Here is a 21,279-nt window from a genome sequence, read left to right as displayed (position 1 = left end):
ATCACAGAGTTAGATGAAAATCTACAAACTGAAATTCAGAGGGAGAACATATTAGAAGAGAATGAATCATTGCCAGATATAGATAATAAAGACATCACTAATATCAAGTAAAGGCTATTATGGGCAAGGAAAATGATTGAAGAAAATAATGTTGAGCTAGATGAAATTTTCAGGGAAAGCAAGACAACTAGGAACAAATCTTGTTACACTATGTTAGTAATTGAGCTCATTAAATCCGACTTTTCAACTGTTGAAGAAGCCCTAACCTGTCAAGCCTGGAAAGATGCTACGGTTGAGGAATATCAATCCATATTATGAAATAATGTTTATGATATTGTACCTAGACCAAAAGACTAATTAGTTGTTTCATCAAAATGGTTTTACAAAATCAGATATGCTTCTGATGACAATATTGAAAAGCATAAAGCAAGGTTTGTTGCTCGAGGTATTTCTCAGAAGGCAGATATTGATTATGAGGAAACTTTTGCTCCTATTTCTTGCTACAATTTTGTAAGAACAAATAATTGCAACTGCAACATTCAAAGGATGGAAGATACATCAAATGGATGTCAAGACCACATTCCTAAATGGTGTCATAAAGGAAGAAGTATATATTGAACAACCTGAAGGTCTTGCCATAAAAGATAAGGATAAATATGTATGTAAACTCAAGAAAGCCTATGGACTCAAACAAGCACCTCGAGCTTGGTATGAAAGGATAGATAGCTACGTCACCAATCTAAGATATTCAAAGAATGAAGCTGATCCTAACATCTACTTTAAAATTTCTAATGATGACATGTTAATACTTGTTTTATATGTTGATGATCTATTGATAAAAGGTAATGATCACTTGATTGAAAAATGCAAATAAGATCTTATAGCTGAATTTGAAAGGAAGGATCGAGGCCTACTATACTATTTTTTGGGCCTAGAAGTTTGTCAAAAGAAAGATCATATTTTTCTAAACCAAGGAAAGTACACTTAGGACATTCTGACTAGATTTGGATGATGGACAACAAACTTTTAACAACTCGGATGGAAACTAATCTACACAAACTAAAAGAACTTGTGAATTTTGAGCCTATTGATCTCACTCTTTACAAACAAATCATTGTATTACTTATGTATCTTGTAAATACTAGACCTGATATTTGTTATGCCACAAATTTTTTAAGTCATTTTATGTGTGAAACAAAGAAGATTCATTTGATGGTTGCCAAACATATCTTGAGATATCCACGTAACATTATTGGTCTTGGTTTGAAGTACAAAAATGTAGAGATCAAACTTGAAGAATATACTGATTCTAATTGGGTTGGTTGTTTCATAAACCGCAAGAGTACTACTGGGTGTTGCTTTAGTCTTGGATCAACAATGTTATCCTGGTTTAGTAGAAAACAACCAATAGTTGCCTTGAGTTCCATTGAAGCTGAGTACATGGAAGCCTCCAAGCAGTATGTTTGAGAAGGCTGTTATTTGGACTCTTTGGAAAACAAGTAAGTCTTATAGTAATTCATTGTGATAACTAGAGCTGCATCAAGCTTTCTATAAATCCTTTTTTCTACAATCAATCAAAGCACATCAAGACTCCTTATCATTATATAAGAGACATGGTTGACAAAAATGTTATCAAGCTGATTTATATCAGCACAAATGAGCAAAATGCTGACATTTTCACCAAGCCTCTTGCAAAGTTGAAAATAGTGTACTTCAGAGGTAAACTTGGTATGACAAATTTGTAAATTAATCTATCCACGAATAATTGAAATTAAATTATTTGCAAACTTATGTTATGAAAGGTGACGATCTTTCTTGTGTAAGATCACCATTATAAGGTGACAACCTTATTTATAGTTGATCTATCTTCTAACACTGAAAGTGTTGAAGTAAGTGTTATCCTTCTTCAGGTCGGATTTTGCCAGAGACATTGATTACCATCATGGTTCTTCGGGCCGGATTTTGCTGGACACCATAATTTGAGCACATCTTAAGTGGTGTATAACTTCGTGTTATAATTCCTTCAATTCCCTTCTTGCTAAAGAGGGAGTGTTAAGTATATAATTTCATGGTAATTGAAGCAATATATTTACATATATTTGGTTTATATTAAATCTGATTATAACTGAAACATTTAACTCATTTATATCTAATTCTTATGCTTTCATATGCTCTCTCATATATATATATATATATATATATCTATATCTATCTATATATATATATCAAAACCTTGTCTTATGTAATATTCCTCCTTGAAAAGTGAAGAAAAGAGTTAAACTTCTAACCAAGGAATTATAACAAATGGTTGGCATGCATAATACTGCTGTTAGTTTTAAATGGCTCCATGTAACTGAGTTTAACAATTATAAGTCCTCACTGTTTAGCAACTTTGATTTAATGGTTACAAGGATCGTAATATTGATACGTTAGATACATTAAATCATAGGATAAGTTGCATTTGAGGTAATGAAACAACAACTTATAATGACTGAAAGACAGTCGGCTCACTACACGTATGGAGTATCATAGTACCATCCGAACATTCAGAAATATAACATTCAATCTGATTTTACACTGAGATGCAGTTCCCTTTTTATTGGCTAGAGGTATTTCTGTCAAATACTTGGTACGTAATCCTGATAATATGTTCTGATGTTGCTGTAAATAATTTCAATCCAGTTTGCATACCAATATGACTATGAAACTCGTATGTAATAAGATAATCTCAGAGAATGATACTACTGCATTTTATTAAATTCCAAATCACAACAACTCATACAATGTTTTAAATATCATGCCTAATTTGAAACATTTATTGAGAGATTTCTTCAACCATTAACTACACAAAATCTCAAACGTATGCAAGAATAATGAAGGAACTTGTGTGTTGCAGAGGCTCATGGCTGTATTGCTCAACTATGATTTATTCCTCCTGACGTGATGATACTCCAGCTATATGCAGTCATTGATTATAATGGAGAATGCCTGTGTACTAAAACCATGACCCACTGATTGATGTATGATCGGTTCCACTGTTCCTTGCGTGCAGACCCACTATAGTTTCCTTGCCGTCATTGTTGGAATGCAGATATTTATAACAGTACTGCACTACGGTATAAGTCTGAGACACTATCCACTATTCTTGCTACCCTTATTCTACTACTTTGTTTGACACCAGCAAACACTAGCATTGTATTCTGATACCAAAAGGGACATAACTTACATTAAAGCGAGTCTCTCTGCTACCAATAGAATGACTCCACTGATTGTTGCCAAACTTTATATTCCAACTTATATTCTGGGCGCTCAATCACCATGTACCTGTGCGTTGTCTAAAGCTCTTGTAGCAAACTTCCAGACCTTTAATTCGAACCCTTAGTTCTGTAATTATAATGTGAGCCACTAGGTTTTCGTCTAGTCTCACCACTTTCCTTAGGGATTTCATCCTTCAGAAAATATCTAGTCACATTAAAGCAACCATTAAGATTTGAAGAAATATCATATATATTTGTTGTGTCAATCCCAATGCAAATGCTTTCTTTTATAACTTCGAAGTGAGGAGAGGTACGAACAACTTAGCAATGTGGGATAAAAGACTATTTCGTATTTTAGTCACTTAAGTTATTTTGTCAAAAGTGACTTTATAACTTTATAATAACACTAAAATAGAAAATTAAATCACTTGAATTTTATTATCTCTTGAAATACTTGTTTGATTGCCATATCGTTAGAAATAGGAATCTTTCCTCATAATTCCACATGTGACCAAATACGCTTTCTAAAAATAGAAAGGGTCCATCTCTACTACTCCTGGCTTACTATACATAGTAAGTATGGCAAATGGAGTCCAAAAGATATCGAATGAAGGCCAAATCCCTAAATCCTTGAATGTTGGAGATGAATCAATCCTTAGAAGACCCTCTAACCAACCTTATTAGCCTACGGGGATCCAATATTAGGCTAATTCCTGAAATTCTGATGTTGGCAACAAATGGGGACATTACAGTCCTCCCTTCCTGAGATTGCTTGCCCTCAAGCAATCCAACAATCGCAGTGAACTCCACCCTCCACTTGGATCCCAAATGAAGTAGTATGTGACACCCCTGTTAACATTGAACCAATTGGATACCACTAGCATCATTAGGACCAACAACATAACCTGCAGTACAGCCCTCAAAACTTGTGCTAATGATGTAAGAATTAGAATATCACCAGAAGAATACGCTACAAGAAATATCTTCATCCTTGTTCTCACCCATATAATATAAATTGGACTGGAATCCTGAACAATAGTCCCTTGAAGAGACGTAGCTACAGAAGAACCATATGCACTCATGCTCACTGTATCAACCATAGGTGTAGCCACGTCAAAATCTGTGGACGTTACCAACTACAACAACACATAATCGAATCTTTACAGATGGTGAAAACTGAGCCCAATTCCACTCAAGTGAGTGATCAACCTCAAAATCAAGCAATGGATTGTCATAAAACAATGTTGCATCCATGTCAAACGTAGGATTATCCATGAGGTGAACATCAACACTTTGTTGATTGATAGTGTAACATGACTCTATCACTGCATCGCCATCAAAAACATGATCCGGTTAACTCATGCCGACAACTACATCATCTGACTTAACCTGACATAAACTCTCATCACATTCCACCTCAATTGTGCCCAACTCATGCAGCGTCTCATAAGAAATGTCCCTCAAATCTAAAGCCGCAACTGTATCATCACAATTCGCCCTTTGAAAAAACAATATCATGCTTTGCTCAAATCTCGGCTTTGAAATCAGTTGGGTCATTTGTTTGTGATTTTGATTCATCTCATTCACTAGCACATCCAACTGTTTCACAATACCCTGTATCTTAGAATCTCCCTCCATTCGCAGAGAAGTATGCCCTCTGTAGGTGTAATGAATACCAAACCTTCTGTCACCATCCATAACGTTGGACACCAAGATCTCTACCTGTGGGTTAAAAGAAAAATGATGAGCACTCCTCATAGTGTAATGTCGATAAAAACTCCCAATCTCTGTCAAGGGCTCATCGTCATCGAATTGGAAATCAGAAGATGGCTCCAATCTCTAACTCTAAACTATTGGTCGGGTAGGATCCAGGGCAACCTTCTCAGCAAGCCCAACCACAAAATCCCTATTGGGAAGTATTGTAGCCAAGGTCTCTACAATCTTCTTCACCAATCATTGAATAGCACGAGAACCCCGAATGAGAGCACCCTTAGATATATTGTATGAAACCTCCTGTAAATCCGAGCTCTCAAGCAAATATTCCATGAATGACTCAGTACGGTAGAAATTATATGTGGAAGCATCAATCTACTCCCCCCCACAACTGATCTCTCTGAAAATGTTACAATGCACTTCTTGCTAAAGAGGGAGTGTTAAGTATATAACTTCATGGTAATTGAAGCAATATATTTACATATATTTGGTTTATATTAAATCTGATTATAACTGAAACATTTAACTCATTTATATCTAATTCTTATGCTTTCATATGCTCACACACACACACACACACACACACACACATATATATATGAGAGCATATGAGTTTAGTATTGGGTGATGAGGATAACCGATACTATGAACCATCATCAGTCATTGTTAAGGCTGTGATTATTATTAAAGAAAATTGGTATATTGATCAGTGTCTTCTAAGCTATGTGTTGGGGTATGGTTACATAGGGTCATACCCCTACGTAAACATACCTCAGTGCATACATATATATTGCTTGAGTTCTGAATTCTGAATCAATCAATCAGAAAGGTAATTGCATCTCACTCTATTCAGATCTGCACACATATATAAAACTGTATCAGTACAAAGACAAAAGGAAATCAATACTTATATATAAGGTCATTTATTTCAGATCAGAAATACATTTATAAGAAATTAAATTGAAGATTGTTCAAGATACTTACATATTTAGATTGTAAAGGTTAGTAAGTCTCCACCAATAAATGATCTTTAAACTTTACATTCTGTTCAAGTGGAACGGTTTTCTTAGGATAACTTCTTGTGTCTTTTGCATTTCTTATTCTCTTTGTTATTGCTATTTAGCTTATATTTTCTGGGCTAATCTTAACAGTCAGTAGCATCACTAGGAATAGTTGGTCTATTTTTATCCTCTACTAACTCCCACAAATCAATGAAAATCTGAATTCCTTTTCATATCGTTTTCTACCATGTGCAGTTTATGTCATTTAGCTTATCTACACTTGCAAGTACTTGTGAAATTTATGATAATCTTGGAAAAATAAATGAACAAACAATTTCCCAACAAATCAAAGTTCTCCCTCAAATTACCTATTTTTTCCTCCACTTTATATTCGTAATAATGCAGTACTCCCTGTTTGTCAATCAAATAAAAGATTTCTAATTTCTGAGTATATTTTAAGGAATAATGCTAAAGCTACTCTGATTCCCCTTCATGTACTTGTTTTTTCCAATTCAGCATAATACTTAAATTGCTCCTCAAAATTTCTACATCTGTGGAAACTTGACAAATAAATTTCATTTTAGGAACTTTGAGGAGGTTACCATTTTTATTTTTATGTTGATATTTTACAGGGGTTTCCTTGAACGTGTCAAATTATGGCAAACAATCAAATTGACATCCCTCCCAAAGGTGGATTCTCTTTTGATTTGTGTAAAAGAAATGCAATGCTTATTAAGAAAGGTGTTGAAGTGCCAAAGTTTCGCAAAACAGGAACGACAATTGTTGGTCTTGTTTTCAAGGTTAGTTCTGTCATTCCCTTGTCTATTAAGGAATATTTTCCTTTTTTCTTATGTTTGATTGTTTCACACTTTTATTTGTTGCTTGAAGGTCATTAGCAACAGTATTAATTGATTTGAATAAAGTCTGTGTTATATTTAGGAGTGATTGGGAAGAGTGGATTGAGTTGCATTAGTTTTAAAGTAAAGGGGCATGTCTTTAAAAACTTTCAAAAATCAAGGAGTTGTTATGTAGGATCTTGAGCAAAATAGTTTAAGTGAATGCAGGTTTTCAAGAGAGGACTTGGAGAAGGGAAAGGATTTTCTGATTTGAGAGAAATCTCTTAAGTGAGGGCAGGCTGGTGAGAGGGGTGCTTTAGTTTTTAAATTACTAAATGAAAGGGATTATCTTAGAAATGGTTTTAAATGGGGCCATGCTTGTGTTAGGATAGGAGCAAAATGGATTAATTACTCTGATCTATTATAGAGATAAAAGTCCTTATTCTCCATCCCTTTTTTTATTGTTTCATAGTGTATTGACCTAAAATATAAAACCTCACAGATGCTTTGGACTTGTTTTAGACTCTCAATTTTTTTTCCCTATTTTATAGTAATGCTTCTCAATTGCATTAAAAAATTTAGAAGTCATGATCTTAACAAAATATTTAGAGGTGGATATTTAAGTTGTTATTCCTGGTCTTCCTTGTTGGTGTTTGGTTATAATATCTGTAGGTGGATTTATAAGTTGACTCTTGGTCTTCCATTGTAGTTTTCTAGTGTGTGTGCACACTAGGAGCTTGTAACGGTCCAATGTTAGTGATCACAAAGAGATTGTGTTAGCCTCATGTTGGTGTTTGTATGAGCAGAATTTGTATTTGAATTGCAATATAAAAATGTCTTGCTAAAGTTGAACGTTTCCAACTCAGGATGGAGTCATACTTGGGGCTGACACTAGAGCCACTGAAGGACCAATAGTTTGTGATAAGAATTGTGAAAAAATACATTATATTGCACCAAATATATACTGTTGTGGTGCTGGAACAGCTGCAGATACAGAGGCAGTTACAGGTTTTCTTTATTTTTACTTCTTGAGAGAATATTTGTATCCGTGCTTATTTCATTGTTGGAGCTGCCACGATGAATATGCATTTTCAATATTTGGAGGCTACTTAATATTGTCATTCCACTTGAAAATGCTTCATATGGTTTTTGTTGAATTACTGAATATTCACTCTTTTTATTGATAGATATGGTTAGCTCCCAACTGGAGCTGCATCGTTACGCAACTGGTCGAGAATCACGCGTTGTCAGTGCCCTCACTATTCTTAAATCTCATCTATTTGGGTGATTATCCATGTTCCTAATATGTATCCATTTTTGCTTGTTTCAATTAATATTGCTTTTAAGGTCTATAGTATTTTGTTCTTAGTTGCTATAATAGTTTTCCATTGCCTGGTTGTAGTTACCAAGGCCATGTGAGTGCAGCTTTAGTACTTGGTGGGGTGGATATTACTGGACCACACTTACATACGGTAAGAAGCTTATACACAATCAAAATTTGTAATTACTATTTTGTAATATATTTCAATTTTTATTTTCTTTCTGGGCACTATTTAAAAGAGATAAGAAATATCTCTCTGAGAACTTTTTCTTTGGGATGCAGGTATATCCTCATGGATCAACAGACACACTACCTTTTGCCACAATGGGTTCTGGATCTCTTGCTGCTATGGCGATGTTTGAATCACGATACAAAGAAGGGCTGATTGTAAGTTCAAAAGTTTATTTGTGTTTGCATTTCTGTGCAATGGAGGTAGCTTTATTTGTTTGCAGCAGTTTGCTCTAAACTCCTAGTGATCTTTGTTGCACATTTTTGGTGCTTAAGATTTCAATTTAGCTTGTAATTCATGTTTTGAAGTGCTTGCTTTAGCTATTTTTCCTTTGCATTTCATTTATTTCTATTGTCTATTCATAACAGAGTGCTGAATAGAAAATGCCATGTGCATGTGTATCATTGGGTTTGTTCATTTTTGAGTGTGACGAGAGAAAATTTTGGATCAAATTCATTCATGATAAAATTTGAGTTTTTATTAATGATTAAAGGTGAAGATTATAAATCCAAGTTATTAATTTGGATTTACATCCTGTTTATCATTGGGTTTGTTCATTTGGAGTTTGGTGAGGGAAAATTTTGGATTAAACTTATTCATGACAATATTTGTTTTTAAAGGTTGAAGAGTATAAATCTAACTCAGTTAATGTTACTTTAATTATGATATCAAAATACCCTCATTCATGGGTCTAGGAAGGTTGATCTTCCTTAGAAACTGCGTTGGAGCAGGAATGGATGAAAATCAACTTCAGTTGCTTTGAATGGGAATTTGAGTATCAATAGAGAAGGGGCTCGATGCATTGCTGGAGATCACATGGGCACGACTTTAGCTCAGAGGTTGATCAACCTTGGGATTTTTACAATAATGTGGCTGAATCAAGGCAAGTTTGATTGAACTGGAATGTGGTAGGGATCTAAAAGCGTTGATTTTCTTTTGTGTATATTCAATAGGTACCAAGAGAGGAAGTTTTTACTCTTCCTATATACTCATCAGTGGTACTATTAACTATATTATATTATTAATATAATATGATTTATTATTAAAATAATTATCTCTTATTATATATTAATCTATATAATCATATTATCTCAAGAAATGTAATTATTATATTATCACAACCTTTATGTTACCAATGTTGGCTTGATGGAATCTGACTATAGCTACAATAGCATTAATTGTCCCTCTTAGCTAGGTAGGATATTCGAGTTATGTAATGATATCCACCATGGTTACTCCTAGAGGGTGGGTCCATCATGGCTACTACCATTAATGGAAATTGCAAATGAACACAAATGCCCCTCACGAAATAACTTAACGTGATGTTGTTATCTCATCATGATGCTCACCATGGCTACTCCTAGAGGGCGAATCAACACAAGTGTTGAGTCATGGAGTCCCTCACATGACCTCCACCATGGTTACCCCTAGAGGGTGGGTTCACTCTGGCTATTTCCATGAATGCAAATGAGCACAAGTGCCCATCACAGAATCACTCAATGTGATGTTGTCATCTCACATGATATTCACCATGGCTACTCCCAAAGGGTGAATAAACAAAAGTGCTAAGTCATGGATTCCCTCACAGGACATTCACCATGGTTACTCCCAGAGGATGAAATAAGGGCTTTCACATCAAACTTCTCCCTCTTAGAGAAGAATGCATCAACTGTTGAAATTTTCAGACTAATAGTAATTTAAATATGAATTTCCTATACAGATAAATAATTTCCGATTGTTCATTCAAATATAGAACAACACTGAATTGTTATTTGCAGAAGAACTAAATATTCAAAATAGATCAACTTATCTGAATGACAATTATCTTAGAGACTTGGTCTTCAAAGTCAGTTCTTACTGATGATTTCCTTTTATTAAAGAGAGAACACTGACAGTATAATTTCTGCAGTAACGAATATACCAATAGTCTAATCTCTGTAATCACCAACAAATGATTTCAAAGTCTCTAGTTTATTTTGGCGGTTTGAATAAAATCAGTATACAAGGTTTGGAGATGCCGTCGATCATCAATATTTGCTTGTCGTCTATCACCTACAATTAAACTCGTAATCAATATGTGTAGTTCCTTGTGTAAGAGCTGTTGACTGGTATAAATATTATTGTATTTTTTCCAATCTGTCTTCTTCCGTGTGTCATCTAATCAACAAACAATGACCGATATATAAGAAGTCAATGGTTTTGTTGAGTAGAGACACGTCGGTTCAAGACATACTCCTGATAACTTAAGAGGAATACACAAACATTGTCTAAATAATTAAATTATGTTAGACTAAGAATCAGTTTGATATTCCTCTAATAATATTTAAATCATAATTGTACTGTTAATAAGGAACATATGTATAGAATGTTTACTATAGCATTTCATAGATTAGATGAGATACTATTAATTTATAAGAGGGATATATATATATATATATATATATATATATATATATATATATATATATATATATATATATATATATATATATATATCATTTGTGATTAATTAGTGTTTAAACTAATACATCATTTTGAATTAGATATGAAAGTCTCTTGAAGCTGACTACAACACTCCCTTTCAAGCTAGTGAGACTTTCATATTAGGTTAAATCATAAGCATAAGCATCACAATAATATTTTCTCAGGTATCACCTTTCATTATTAGATATCATTATGACATGTTTCAGATATCTCTGTGATATTTGTAATAACCCCAACTGGCTATAACTTGTCAATTTTTTAACTAATCAGAAGTTCGACATTCTGTCAAACACTTGGCAGGCTAATCCAAACACATTTGACAACCCTTGCCGTGCTGTAACTAAATCTGTTCCTTATTTCCAAGAAATCACAATATTGTTTTTGCTATAAGAATCCAGAAATGTTATTTAATATTGAGAACCTTGCATCTATCCCTTACTGGACGATTTGCAACAGTTAATTGCACAAGCAGTATTCAAAACCCTCTCCACAAACCCTGTCTTACTGAATATTCATACTGAAATATCTATATTTAACAATTCGGACTTATATGCTAACATTGAAATAAAGAGCAATTTCAGTATTAATTTGTAGTAATATAAAACAATAATGTGGCAATACCAATTGTAATTAGAACCTGTAATCTGCTAGGGAACAGTCAGTTTGCAAAATAAACAATATTTGTGCAAGACCACCAAAATGCAGGCCCGATTTGATAGCCTCAATAACCCGTAAATGATGCCAAAGGTGGAATTCAACAGCAGCTACACAAGATGATGCCCAGGTGGTATCTTAACAGCCACGAGCACGGCTTCACACAGCCCGATCTCCCTCCAAAAACAGTAGTAAAACAATGCCCAGCTGTAGATTATACAGGCAGAAATTAAACCAGCAACTCGTCCAAATATGGATACCCAATTGCAAATGGACTCCTTAGCAACAGTGAAAAATAGGAGGAAGACTCCAAATACCAATCTCAGGTTTTTCGAACACAACAGTATCTCCCAGCCACAGATTACATAGTAAGGAGATCTAACCAATTTCAGAATTTAATCACTATACAACAGCAATGATTCAAAATACCTGTCAAAAAATAATTCACAATACCTATCTATGAATTACAAAGCACTTCTCAGCTCCAAACCCGTATACTTCAGCAAGGGCACATAAATCATCAGACTCAGAAACTCTCACAAACACAACAAAGCAAATAAATAATCGGGTGCTTTTCTCATCAAATGTCCTCATATATATAATTTCCAGATGGCACTAGTATCACAAAAGAACTCCACTTACACAACATTAAAATATAATAAAGTGCCATTAATATAATTTATTAATTGTTTTCGGCTCCAAAAATGACCTTTTCTACCATAACTTAATATTTTTACATGCAAGGCCATTGTTTTTTGTTCCCACGATTTAAACTTTTTTGTCCCGGTTCCAACGAGCTATGATACTAAGGTGACCAACCAACAACACCAACAAAATAGCAATCTCAGCGTATTTAGATGAATAATAATAATAATTCACCTGTCTTGCGAAAACAATTGAAGATGCATCAGAATCGAAATCTAACAATACCAAGGTGATCCTGATGATGAAAGATGATGAATGAACTTGACGAGGTGTCTTACTATAAATAAACGCTCCCTCCAAGATTCTTGGAGCCCAAATTGGAAGCCCTAAATAAAAATTGAGAGCATCACACAACTTTACCTCAACTGATTTCATTGGAACCAACAGTTGGACTTACTATAAATAGTAAGTCCCTCAAGTGGAGCCAAAACACACCATAGGCTTTTGAAAAGCCTATAACCCCACAATTGAGACCCTCAAATCCCAATGTAAGCTCACGGGGGTTATGATGGTGAATTGACCAAGCCAACTGTAGAAACTTGCTAAAAATGGGGACATTCCAGTCCTCCCTCCCTAAGATTGCTTGTCCCCAAGCAATCTCGGAGCAAAATGAACATCACAGTCCACTTGGATCCCATGGGTAGAATTGCATACTATCTATGTTGTGTACAAGCAACTCCTGTAGCACCAACATCCAAATAATGGACATCACCATCGGAATCATCTGAAAATTGACCCTAGGTATTGATGAAGGCAGTAAATCATCAGAACTCAATCCAACTGAAATACCAGCTCTGTCCACACCTGAGTCCCATCAAACTTAAACTCACACCCAACTGCACTGTGGAGATGGTAACTACCATAGGCACCTAAAACACTACCACCAACTCCAACCTCCGCCAAACTATCCTGGGTGTGTAGATACTGCAAGGGGTCTAACTTGCAACTATCAATCCCATTCGCAAAAGATGGTGCTAACCCATCCCATAATGGATGGTATGAAACTGGAGCCAACCTACACTGACGGGAAACCAAGTCCTCTATTTGTGGGTCAAAAGAAAAGTGATGAGCACTCTTCACAGTGTAATTCCGACAAAAACTCCCAAAATCTGTCAAGGGCTCATCATCATCAAACTGGGAATCAGAAGATGGCTCCAATCTTTGACTCTGAACTATTGGTCGGGCAAGATCCTAGGGAATTGTCTCAACAAAGCCTACCTCAAAATCCCTGTGGGGAAGCATAGTAGATAGTCTCTAGAATCTTTTCCACCAACCTTTGAGTTGCACGAGAGCCTCAGATGAGAGTACCCTTGGACACTCTATATGAATCCTCCGGCACATCCAAACTCTCTAAAAGATACTCCATGAAAGAATCTCTGCAATAGAAATTATATGTGGAAGCATCAACCTGCTCCTCGATGATCCACAATTGATCTCTCTTAAAATGTGGCACTGCCAACTGTCCAATGGTAGGAGTTGTATGAAATGAAGAAATAGATCTGCTTCTGGCAAAAGGAAGCAGATCACCATTAGAGCTCGTCTCCACTAATGCTCTCACCTCCCCTATACCTACTGCACCCATACGTTGGACGAATGTGTCGGCTACACTATCACGTCCATCATCCCCAACCATAGAAGCAAACTCACCGCCAACCACAATATGTAATTGAATAGGGTTTTGGGGCGGGTGTTGATTGTACCCGCTCTAACTCCATGGTAACCTCATCCATTTGTGACTGTGACTCCTGAAGAGCCAATTGAGTATACTGAAGAGAGTCCATAGTCACTTCAAGCTCCTAGGTGAGCTCAACTACCTCCTCTTTGCTTAACAATGTCTCATAACAGGTGCTACCCCACTCCAAAAGGTAATCCCTTTCAACAACTAACTGAGAGTAACTATGCTTCAAGATCCTGACAGCCTCTCGAAGCGCATAAACCTTTGCTAGGGAAATACTACTATCATCATGCTCATCTGACACAAGAGCAGCCCAACCAGATGTAGCTAGCATATGACAGATAGCATCATAATGCTTAAGAGTTGAAGAAATGTCACTATCACTCACCTTCAGCTAACAAGTCACATGATGCCTTTTTAACCCGCGCTCCTATGCAAGCTCCTTGTCTCACTAACTGCACTATAATGAAACTGAATCAGAGCTGCCCACCACAAGATTACTCATACATGTGCTATCATTCTCGTACAACTTTGTATTCGAGATGCAACTACTATGTACCTCAATCAACTCCTCATTCGAAGAAATGGAAGCCCTCGCAATGTCAAGCTCCCTGCATATCTCAGCTTCCACCTCAATAGTAAGATCTTGTAAACATCGATCCTAGGACTCATCCAAAACCTCCTTGGAGTCATCACCTAATATCTTCAAGGGGTATTATACCCAGTGCAACTCATAGCATCATCCAACAAATCATTAGAGGTGTCCATACTATCTACATCCCCACCACCTGACAAAGCCTCAAGTGTCATCACCTGACTCTACACACATGACTATGCTAGGTTGTGAATCAATAACACTAGAGCATGAACCCACATCCACTGACTCCGTTGTAACACCCATATCATCAACATCACAGCTAGGTGATTCCATACATGCATCAGTCCCACCTGAGGAAGCATGTACTGAAGCAACACTATGACTACTCACATACAAATCTCGAATAATAATCGCATCCTTGAGAGAGCCTAAAGTATTTGTGGTAACAACTACATCAATTGTCTCTGCACCAACTGCAACAATAGCTCTAGGAGCCTCAAGTTGTTGAAGCTCAGTCGATGTCCTCCACTGCCGCTGACACAACCACATGTTCTTGTGAAATAAGTGCATCATTAACATTGTGGATAGGACTAGTAGGTGCAGTACTCAATATAGGTACATCTGCATCATGGATGCCTGTTTAAGAAAACTAAAGCCTCCTTCCGGCTGACTTTCTAAAGGCGGAAACCTACCCTCTCAACTATCTCTGGATTTGACAAGCTCTCTGTAATCCTCTGCTGATGAAGCTTAAGTATCTCTATACTCTCTCTCAAGGAATTTAATTTTTTGCTATCTTTCGCACTACTAGAGTGTTGGTCACTCCGCAAACAACAGATCTAAAATAAAATAAAATTTCCTACCCCACAGGCGTAATGTTCCTGTAATAAAATAAATCATTAATCAAACTATTGTTAATGGGCCGATTGATTTAATATATCTCGGACCCATTTTTGTTTTGATTCTGTAGTTTGTGTCGTCGTTGGCTACCTTTGTATACCCTTGGAAAGTTTTCCCGATGGGTATTTAAGCACGGGTTGTAGGTAGTCATTATGTGTGCATTTTGAATTATTTCTTTGTATTGCGAATTCCAATTGGGATTCTCTGTAATTCGCCATTTCGGAAGTGAAAGATCTAACCTACATGGCTATTTTCGGTTTCAGTAGGATTCAACCCTCACCCTATTCCGTCACCTGTAACACTTCGCTCGGATTTGGCAAATGAGAGCACTATCATTTTGCGAATTGGATATATATAACTTGTTTAATTGGTTCTACTTTTCTTATGTTCAATCTAACAAACGTTTGTGTTCTCTGGCATATCCCTACTTTCTGTCATCTGCATTGCCATACATTATCAGCTCCGTCCCTCATCCATATGACCATTGGACGATGACTCAACGACTCAACGTACGGCCTCCATAACTGCCCATCATCCATACGCCCTTAGACCACTATACGACCTTGCCTCCATCATCGGTATGGCCTGCAGTTGTCCACCCTATGACTTGTCTTCAAGTCATTGTACGACCTCTAGGTGTCTACCATACAGCCAACCTATCTACCACCGTATGACTTGTAGGTGTCTACCGTATGACCACCCTACCTACCGCTGTATGACCTCCCCCATCATCCGAACGACCCTCCATAGCTTATACTTCCGTACGGCCCACAGACCATTGTATACCATACATTGTTTATCGCACACACGGAGGTCTGAAACATTACAGTGGTATTAGAGCTTCGATCCTGCCATCCTATGAACAATGAATGAGAGTTTATAGCCGGAAGAGAAGAACACATTCTGCTGATAGAATGGCTGTCGAACTGGAACCCACGGCCGCCAAACTCGTGGCACTACTGAGGGAGCTTGTGAGGAATCAGGCACAGATCAATGATACTCAACGACTCATGGAAGAAACTCTCAATAAGTTGGTGGACAATAAAATATCTGCTGAACAAAATGGACATAGCGCGGACTCAGTATCAGGTAAAACAAACCCTCATCCAGCATGCTCTCAACCTTCCATGCCATCTTTTCCACCACATGGAGGGAAACAATCAACCTTTGAAGAAATGCAAGAACAACTGAGGGAAGATGGGAAGAATGGGAATTTTGAGGAAGATATATTCTACAAAGATTATGTAGATCTAAGAATGAGATATTCGGGGGGCGGAAAGAGAGGTTATTTTAATGATGATCTGAGAAAGAAGTTGAGTAAAGTAAATTTGTCTTTATTTGACAGATCCGGATCCGGATCCATATCTGTGCGAGCATGGGTAATGTAGGCCGATACTTACTTCAGCTTAATCCCATGCCAGAAGAAGCAATTAAATTTGCGGCATTGCACTTGGAGGGAGTTGTGCATGAATAGTAGCATCACGATACCATCACACTGGGGCATGATTTGATGGTAAAGATCCAAAACTCAATTTCAAAGATTTGACACAACTAAGACAAATTGGATCGATCAACCAATACATTGCGGAATTTCAAAAAATCTCTATTTTAGTCACGGACATTTGTGAAAGAAGATGGGTAGTGCTCTTCATGGACGGATTGACAAAACCATTGAAAGGTTGGTTGAAGGGGTTTAATCCTACCACCCTGTCGGAGGCCATAAAGAAGGCATAAAGTATGGCATCATTCTCGCGAAGTTACTCACATTCCAAACCACCGGTGTTTCCGAGGGACAGAGATAATAAACCTCTGCCCAAGAAGCCGTTGTTGGATGAAGCCACCAAAGAGGAGCTTCGCAGGAAGAAACTATGTTTCAATTGCAAGGGACCTTGGGAACCTGGCCACAAATGCCTCAGAAAAGGGAAGATCCATTACACTAAGGTCGTGTCTAATGATGAGGAGTCAGGACGAATAACAAGAAATACCTGCCGAAGACAACCAACATCACGACGACACCAACATGGTTAGTTTGAACCGCATGGAAAGAATTGCAGCATTGGTACAGTGCGGAGGAACTATCACCCTAGTCGGTAGCTCGAGGTGCACAGATCTTCGTATACGGGGAACCCTTCAGGAACAAAGGGTTATGGTGATGCTCGATAGCGGAGCTACTCTAAACTTCATAAACTCATCTATGGTGAAGTGAAGAGGTCCACCTACGGAGACACATGTAGGATTTTTGGTCAAGGTTGTCAGAGGGACTCTTCTGCCCTGCACACCTTGTTCCTCAACTGAGTATCACAATGGCGAATCACACGGTGACCAAGGATTTCTTCACAGTGGACCTTGATGACATGGAGGTTATTTTGGGCATACAGTGGATGGAGACACTTGATGAATACACTCAGAGCTTCAAACAGATGGATTTGACTTTTGTTGTCGATGAAAAGAAGGTTATTCTCTGTGGAATGGCAAATGAGGGTCTGAAAGAAGTTTCTGTGCATCAGATGGAGGCAATTTTTCTGCATGATGGTGTTGCTTGGGCTGCACATTGCTTTATTTTGGCAGAACCTATAGAAGGGTAACAAACACCTCCTCAAGATGATGATCTTTAGAATATTTTAAGTAAACATGATAAAGTTTTTATAGACATCCCTCTTGGCATATTGCCTCATCGAGGGTTTGAGCACACTATTGAGTTGGAAGTAGGAGCCAAGCCGGTCATAACTGCACCTTACCGCGATCCCAATAAATTCAAAGATGAGATTGAAAAGACGATTCAAGAATTGTTAGAGAAAGGATGGATCGGTCCCAGTTCCAGTGCCTTCTCATTATCAATGGTTTTGGTCAAAAAGAAGAACAAGACGATGAGCATGTGTGTGGACTACCATGCGTTGAACAAAAAAAAAATGAATAGATATCCCATTCCAAGGATAGATGAGTTGTTAGATGAATTACATTGCGCAGTCTATTTTTCAAAAATAGATCTTTGTTCTGGATACCATCAAATTCGCATGAGGGAGGAAGATGTGGAAAAGATGGCTTTTCGTTGTCACTACGGGCATTATGAGTTCTTGGTCATGCTTGTCAGACTGAGAAATGCACCTGCTGCATTCCAATCATGCATGAATCGCATCTTCAACAAACAATTGCCTAAGTACTTATTGGTATCTTTTGATGATCTTATTTATAGTAGGACGTGGGAGGAGCACTTGAAGCATCTGGATGAAGTTCTAAGGATCATGAAGGAGCAGTCTTTGTTCGCCAAGCAATCCAAGTGTGAATTCGGTTTGACAGAAATATTGTACCTGCAGCATGTTGTCAGTAAATATGGAGTTCAAGTTCGTTAGGAGAAGATTCAGGCTATCCTTGATTGGCCTCCCCCAAAATCACTCACGGATTTGCAAGGATTTTTCAGACTGTGCAATTATTACCAGAGGTTCGTTAAAGGATTCTCTCAACTCAGCGCACCCTTAACGGATTTGACAAGGAAGGGGTCTTTCCAGTGCAATGAAAAGGCACAACTCACTTTTGATAAGCTGAAAGAGGCAACGAGCACTTGTCCCGTACTTGCATTACCTGATTTCACTCGACCGTTCATTTTGGAGTGCGACGCATCTGAAGAAGGCATTGGCGCAGTACTGATGCAAGATAGACACCCCATAGCTTATGAGAGCAAGAAGCTTACACAAGCGAAATGCTTATATTCCATCTACGACAGAGAAATGTTGGTCATCGTACATGCACTAACCAAGTTTCGGCAGTATTTGGTGGGTGCCAAGTTTGTCGTTCATACGGATCACAATAGTTTGAGATATTTTTTGGAGCAACGGGACTTGAACGAGAGGCAACAAAAATGGGTAAGCAAGGTTCAGGCTTTTGATTTTGACATTGAATATGTGAAAGGAAAGAACAATGTGGTTGCAAATGGTTTGTCCAGGAAACCCGCCATCTACTCACTAAACTAGATTTCAGCTGACTGGAAGGCACATTTGCTGGTAGAATATTCCAAAAAGACATTTGTTTGTGAGCTAATGGATGGCAACACCTAGGATGGTCGGGGGTAAAGTGGTAGATGACATCATCTACTATAAGAATCAAATATTTTTAGTGCTGGAATCCAAATTGAAGCAGAAAATCTTGAAGGAGGTACATGACTCACCCTTGGCAGGACACCCAGGCTTCCTTAAAACTTACAGAAGTCTCCAGGAGAGGTTTTATGGAAAGGACTTAAAGGAGACGTATTGCAATGTGTAAGAGAGTGTGCGGTCTGCTAGCAGAACAAATCTGAACATACTCTACCTATAGGGTTACTACAACCTCTGCTAATTCCAGAACATAAGTGGGAAAATATTTCGATGGATTTCATAACGGGGCTTCCCAAGGTAAACAGAAAGGATTGTATTTTTGTGGTGGTTGACAGTTTGACAAAGTACGTACATTTCTTCGTCATCCCCTCAGATTTTCAAGCTGCACAAGTTGCCGATCTGTTTTTAGGAAAGTCTTTCGTCTGCACAAGTTACTCCAAAACATTGTCAGTGATCGGGATGGGTGATTCATCAGTATCTTCTAGAGAGAATTGCTTCAATTGGCAGGGACAAAATTATCACCAAGTACTAGTTACCACCCTCAGATAGATGGACAAACGGAGATTGTGAATAAGTTGCTCAACGGTTACCTTTGAAACTATGTTTTGGCACAACAACGCGCGTGGGTCAACTAGATGCACCCAGGTGAATATTGTTACAATATCACATATCACATGTCCATTGGGATGGCACCATTCAAAGCTTTGTATGGGTACGAACCCCTCTCCTTCATAGACAGTGCTAGGAGACAGTCGCGCACCAAGGGCGAGGGATTAGCTTCAAGAGGACCAGGACATCCTACGACACCTGAAGGAAAACTTACAACGGGCATAGAATCAACAAAACATGTACGCCGATAGACACCGATTGGAGAGGAGTTTTCAAGTAGGGGACTTGGTTTATCTCAGGCTCTAGCCATATCGACAATCCTCATTGAAGGAAAAGCGAAAAGAAAAATTGAAGCCACGATTTTATGGCCCCTATCGTGTAGTTCCTTGCATTGGTAAAGTCGCATATGAGCTAGAACTTCTAGGGAACTTCTAGAGGGGAGCCGTATCCATAACGTCTTTCATGTTTCATGCCTGAAGAAGGCCGTAGGCCAGAATGTCATGGTCGCCACAGACCTTTTGCCGCTCAATGAAGAAGGAAAGCTCATTCTGGAACCAACCGAGATCATTGAAGTATGTGAGAAGACCCTGCAGAACCGCATGGTGAAGGAGGTGCGTTGGAAACACTTGCCATTGGACAACGCGACTTGGGAGGGCGAGCACATTTTTCAACACCCAATATTGCATTTGCTTGAGGACAAGCAAAATTTGGGATGAGAGGACTGTAATGTTCCCGTTATAAAATAAATCATTAATCAAACTATTGTTAAAGGGCCGATTGATTTAATATATCGCGGACTCATTTTTGTTTTGATTCTGTAGTTTGTGTTGCCGTCGGCTACCATTGTACACCCTCGGAAAGTTTTCCCAACGAGTATTTAAGCACGGCTTGTAGGTAGTCATTATGTATGCATTTTGGATTATTTCTTTGTATTGCGAATTCCAGTTGGGATTCTTTGTAATTCGCCATTTCAGAAGTGAAAGATCTTCCCTACTTGGCTATTTTCGGTTTCGGTGGGATTCAACCCTCACCCTATTTTGTCATGTAAAACACCTCGCTCGGATCTGGCAAATGAGAGCACCATCATTTTGCGAATTGGATATATATAACTTGTTTAATTGGTTTTGCTTTTCTTATGTTCAATCTGGCAAACGATTGTGTTCTCTAGCATATCCCTACTCTTCGTCATCTGCATTGCCATACATTATCAGC

General features: G+C 37.8%; 1 protein-coding gene across 2 annotated transcripts in view; it reads left to right on the top strand.

Moving 5' to 3' along the window:
- The window catches only part of LOC149533383 (proteasome subunit beta type-7-B-like), a 75,308-nt gene that overhangs the window by 20,765 nt on the left and 33,264 nt on the right, over positions 1 to 21,279 (top strand). For both annotated transcript variants that reach the window (XM_089803432.1, XM_089803433.1), the window contains exons 2-6: positions 6,604 to 6,771; positions 7,674 to 7,815; positions 7,995 to 8,091; positions 8,210 to 8,279; positions 8,411 to 8,515. In XM_089803432.1, coding sequence (XP_089659558.1) covers positions 6,628 to 6,771; positions 7,674 to 7,815; positions 7,995 to 8,091; positions 8,210 to 8,279; positions 8,411 to 8,515 — 558 coding nt within the window. In that variant the 5' untranslated portion in view covers positions 6,604 to 6,627. The remainder of the gene's footprint in view (positions 1 to 6,603; positions 6,772 to 7,673; positions 7,816 to 7,994; positions 8,092 to 8,209; positions 8,280 to 8,410; positions 8,516 to 21,279) is intronic.

Source organism: Cupressus sempervirens, chromosome 10 (genome assembly GCF_028749045.1).
Source record: "Cupressus sempervirens isolate cs-2001-9-10 chromosome 10, ASM2874904v1, whole genome shotgun sequence".
In the NCBI taxonomy this organism is placed as follows: Eukaryota; Viridiplantae; Streptophyta; class Pinopsida; order Cupressales; family Cupressaceae; genus Cupressus; species Cupressus sempervirens.
Note: the sequence above shows the minus strand (reverse complement) of the source record. Positions and strands in the feature narration are given on the sequence as shown.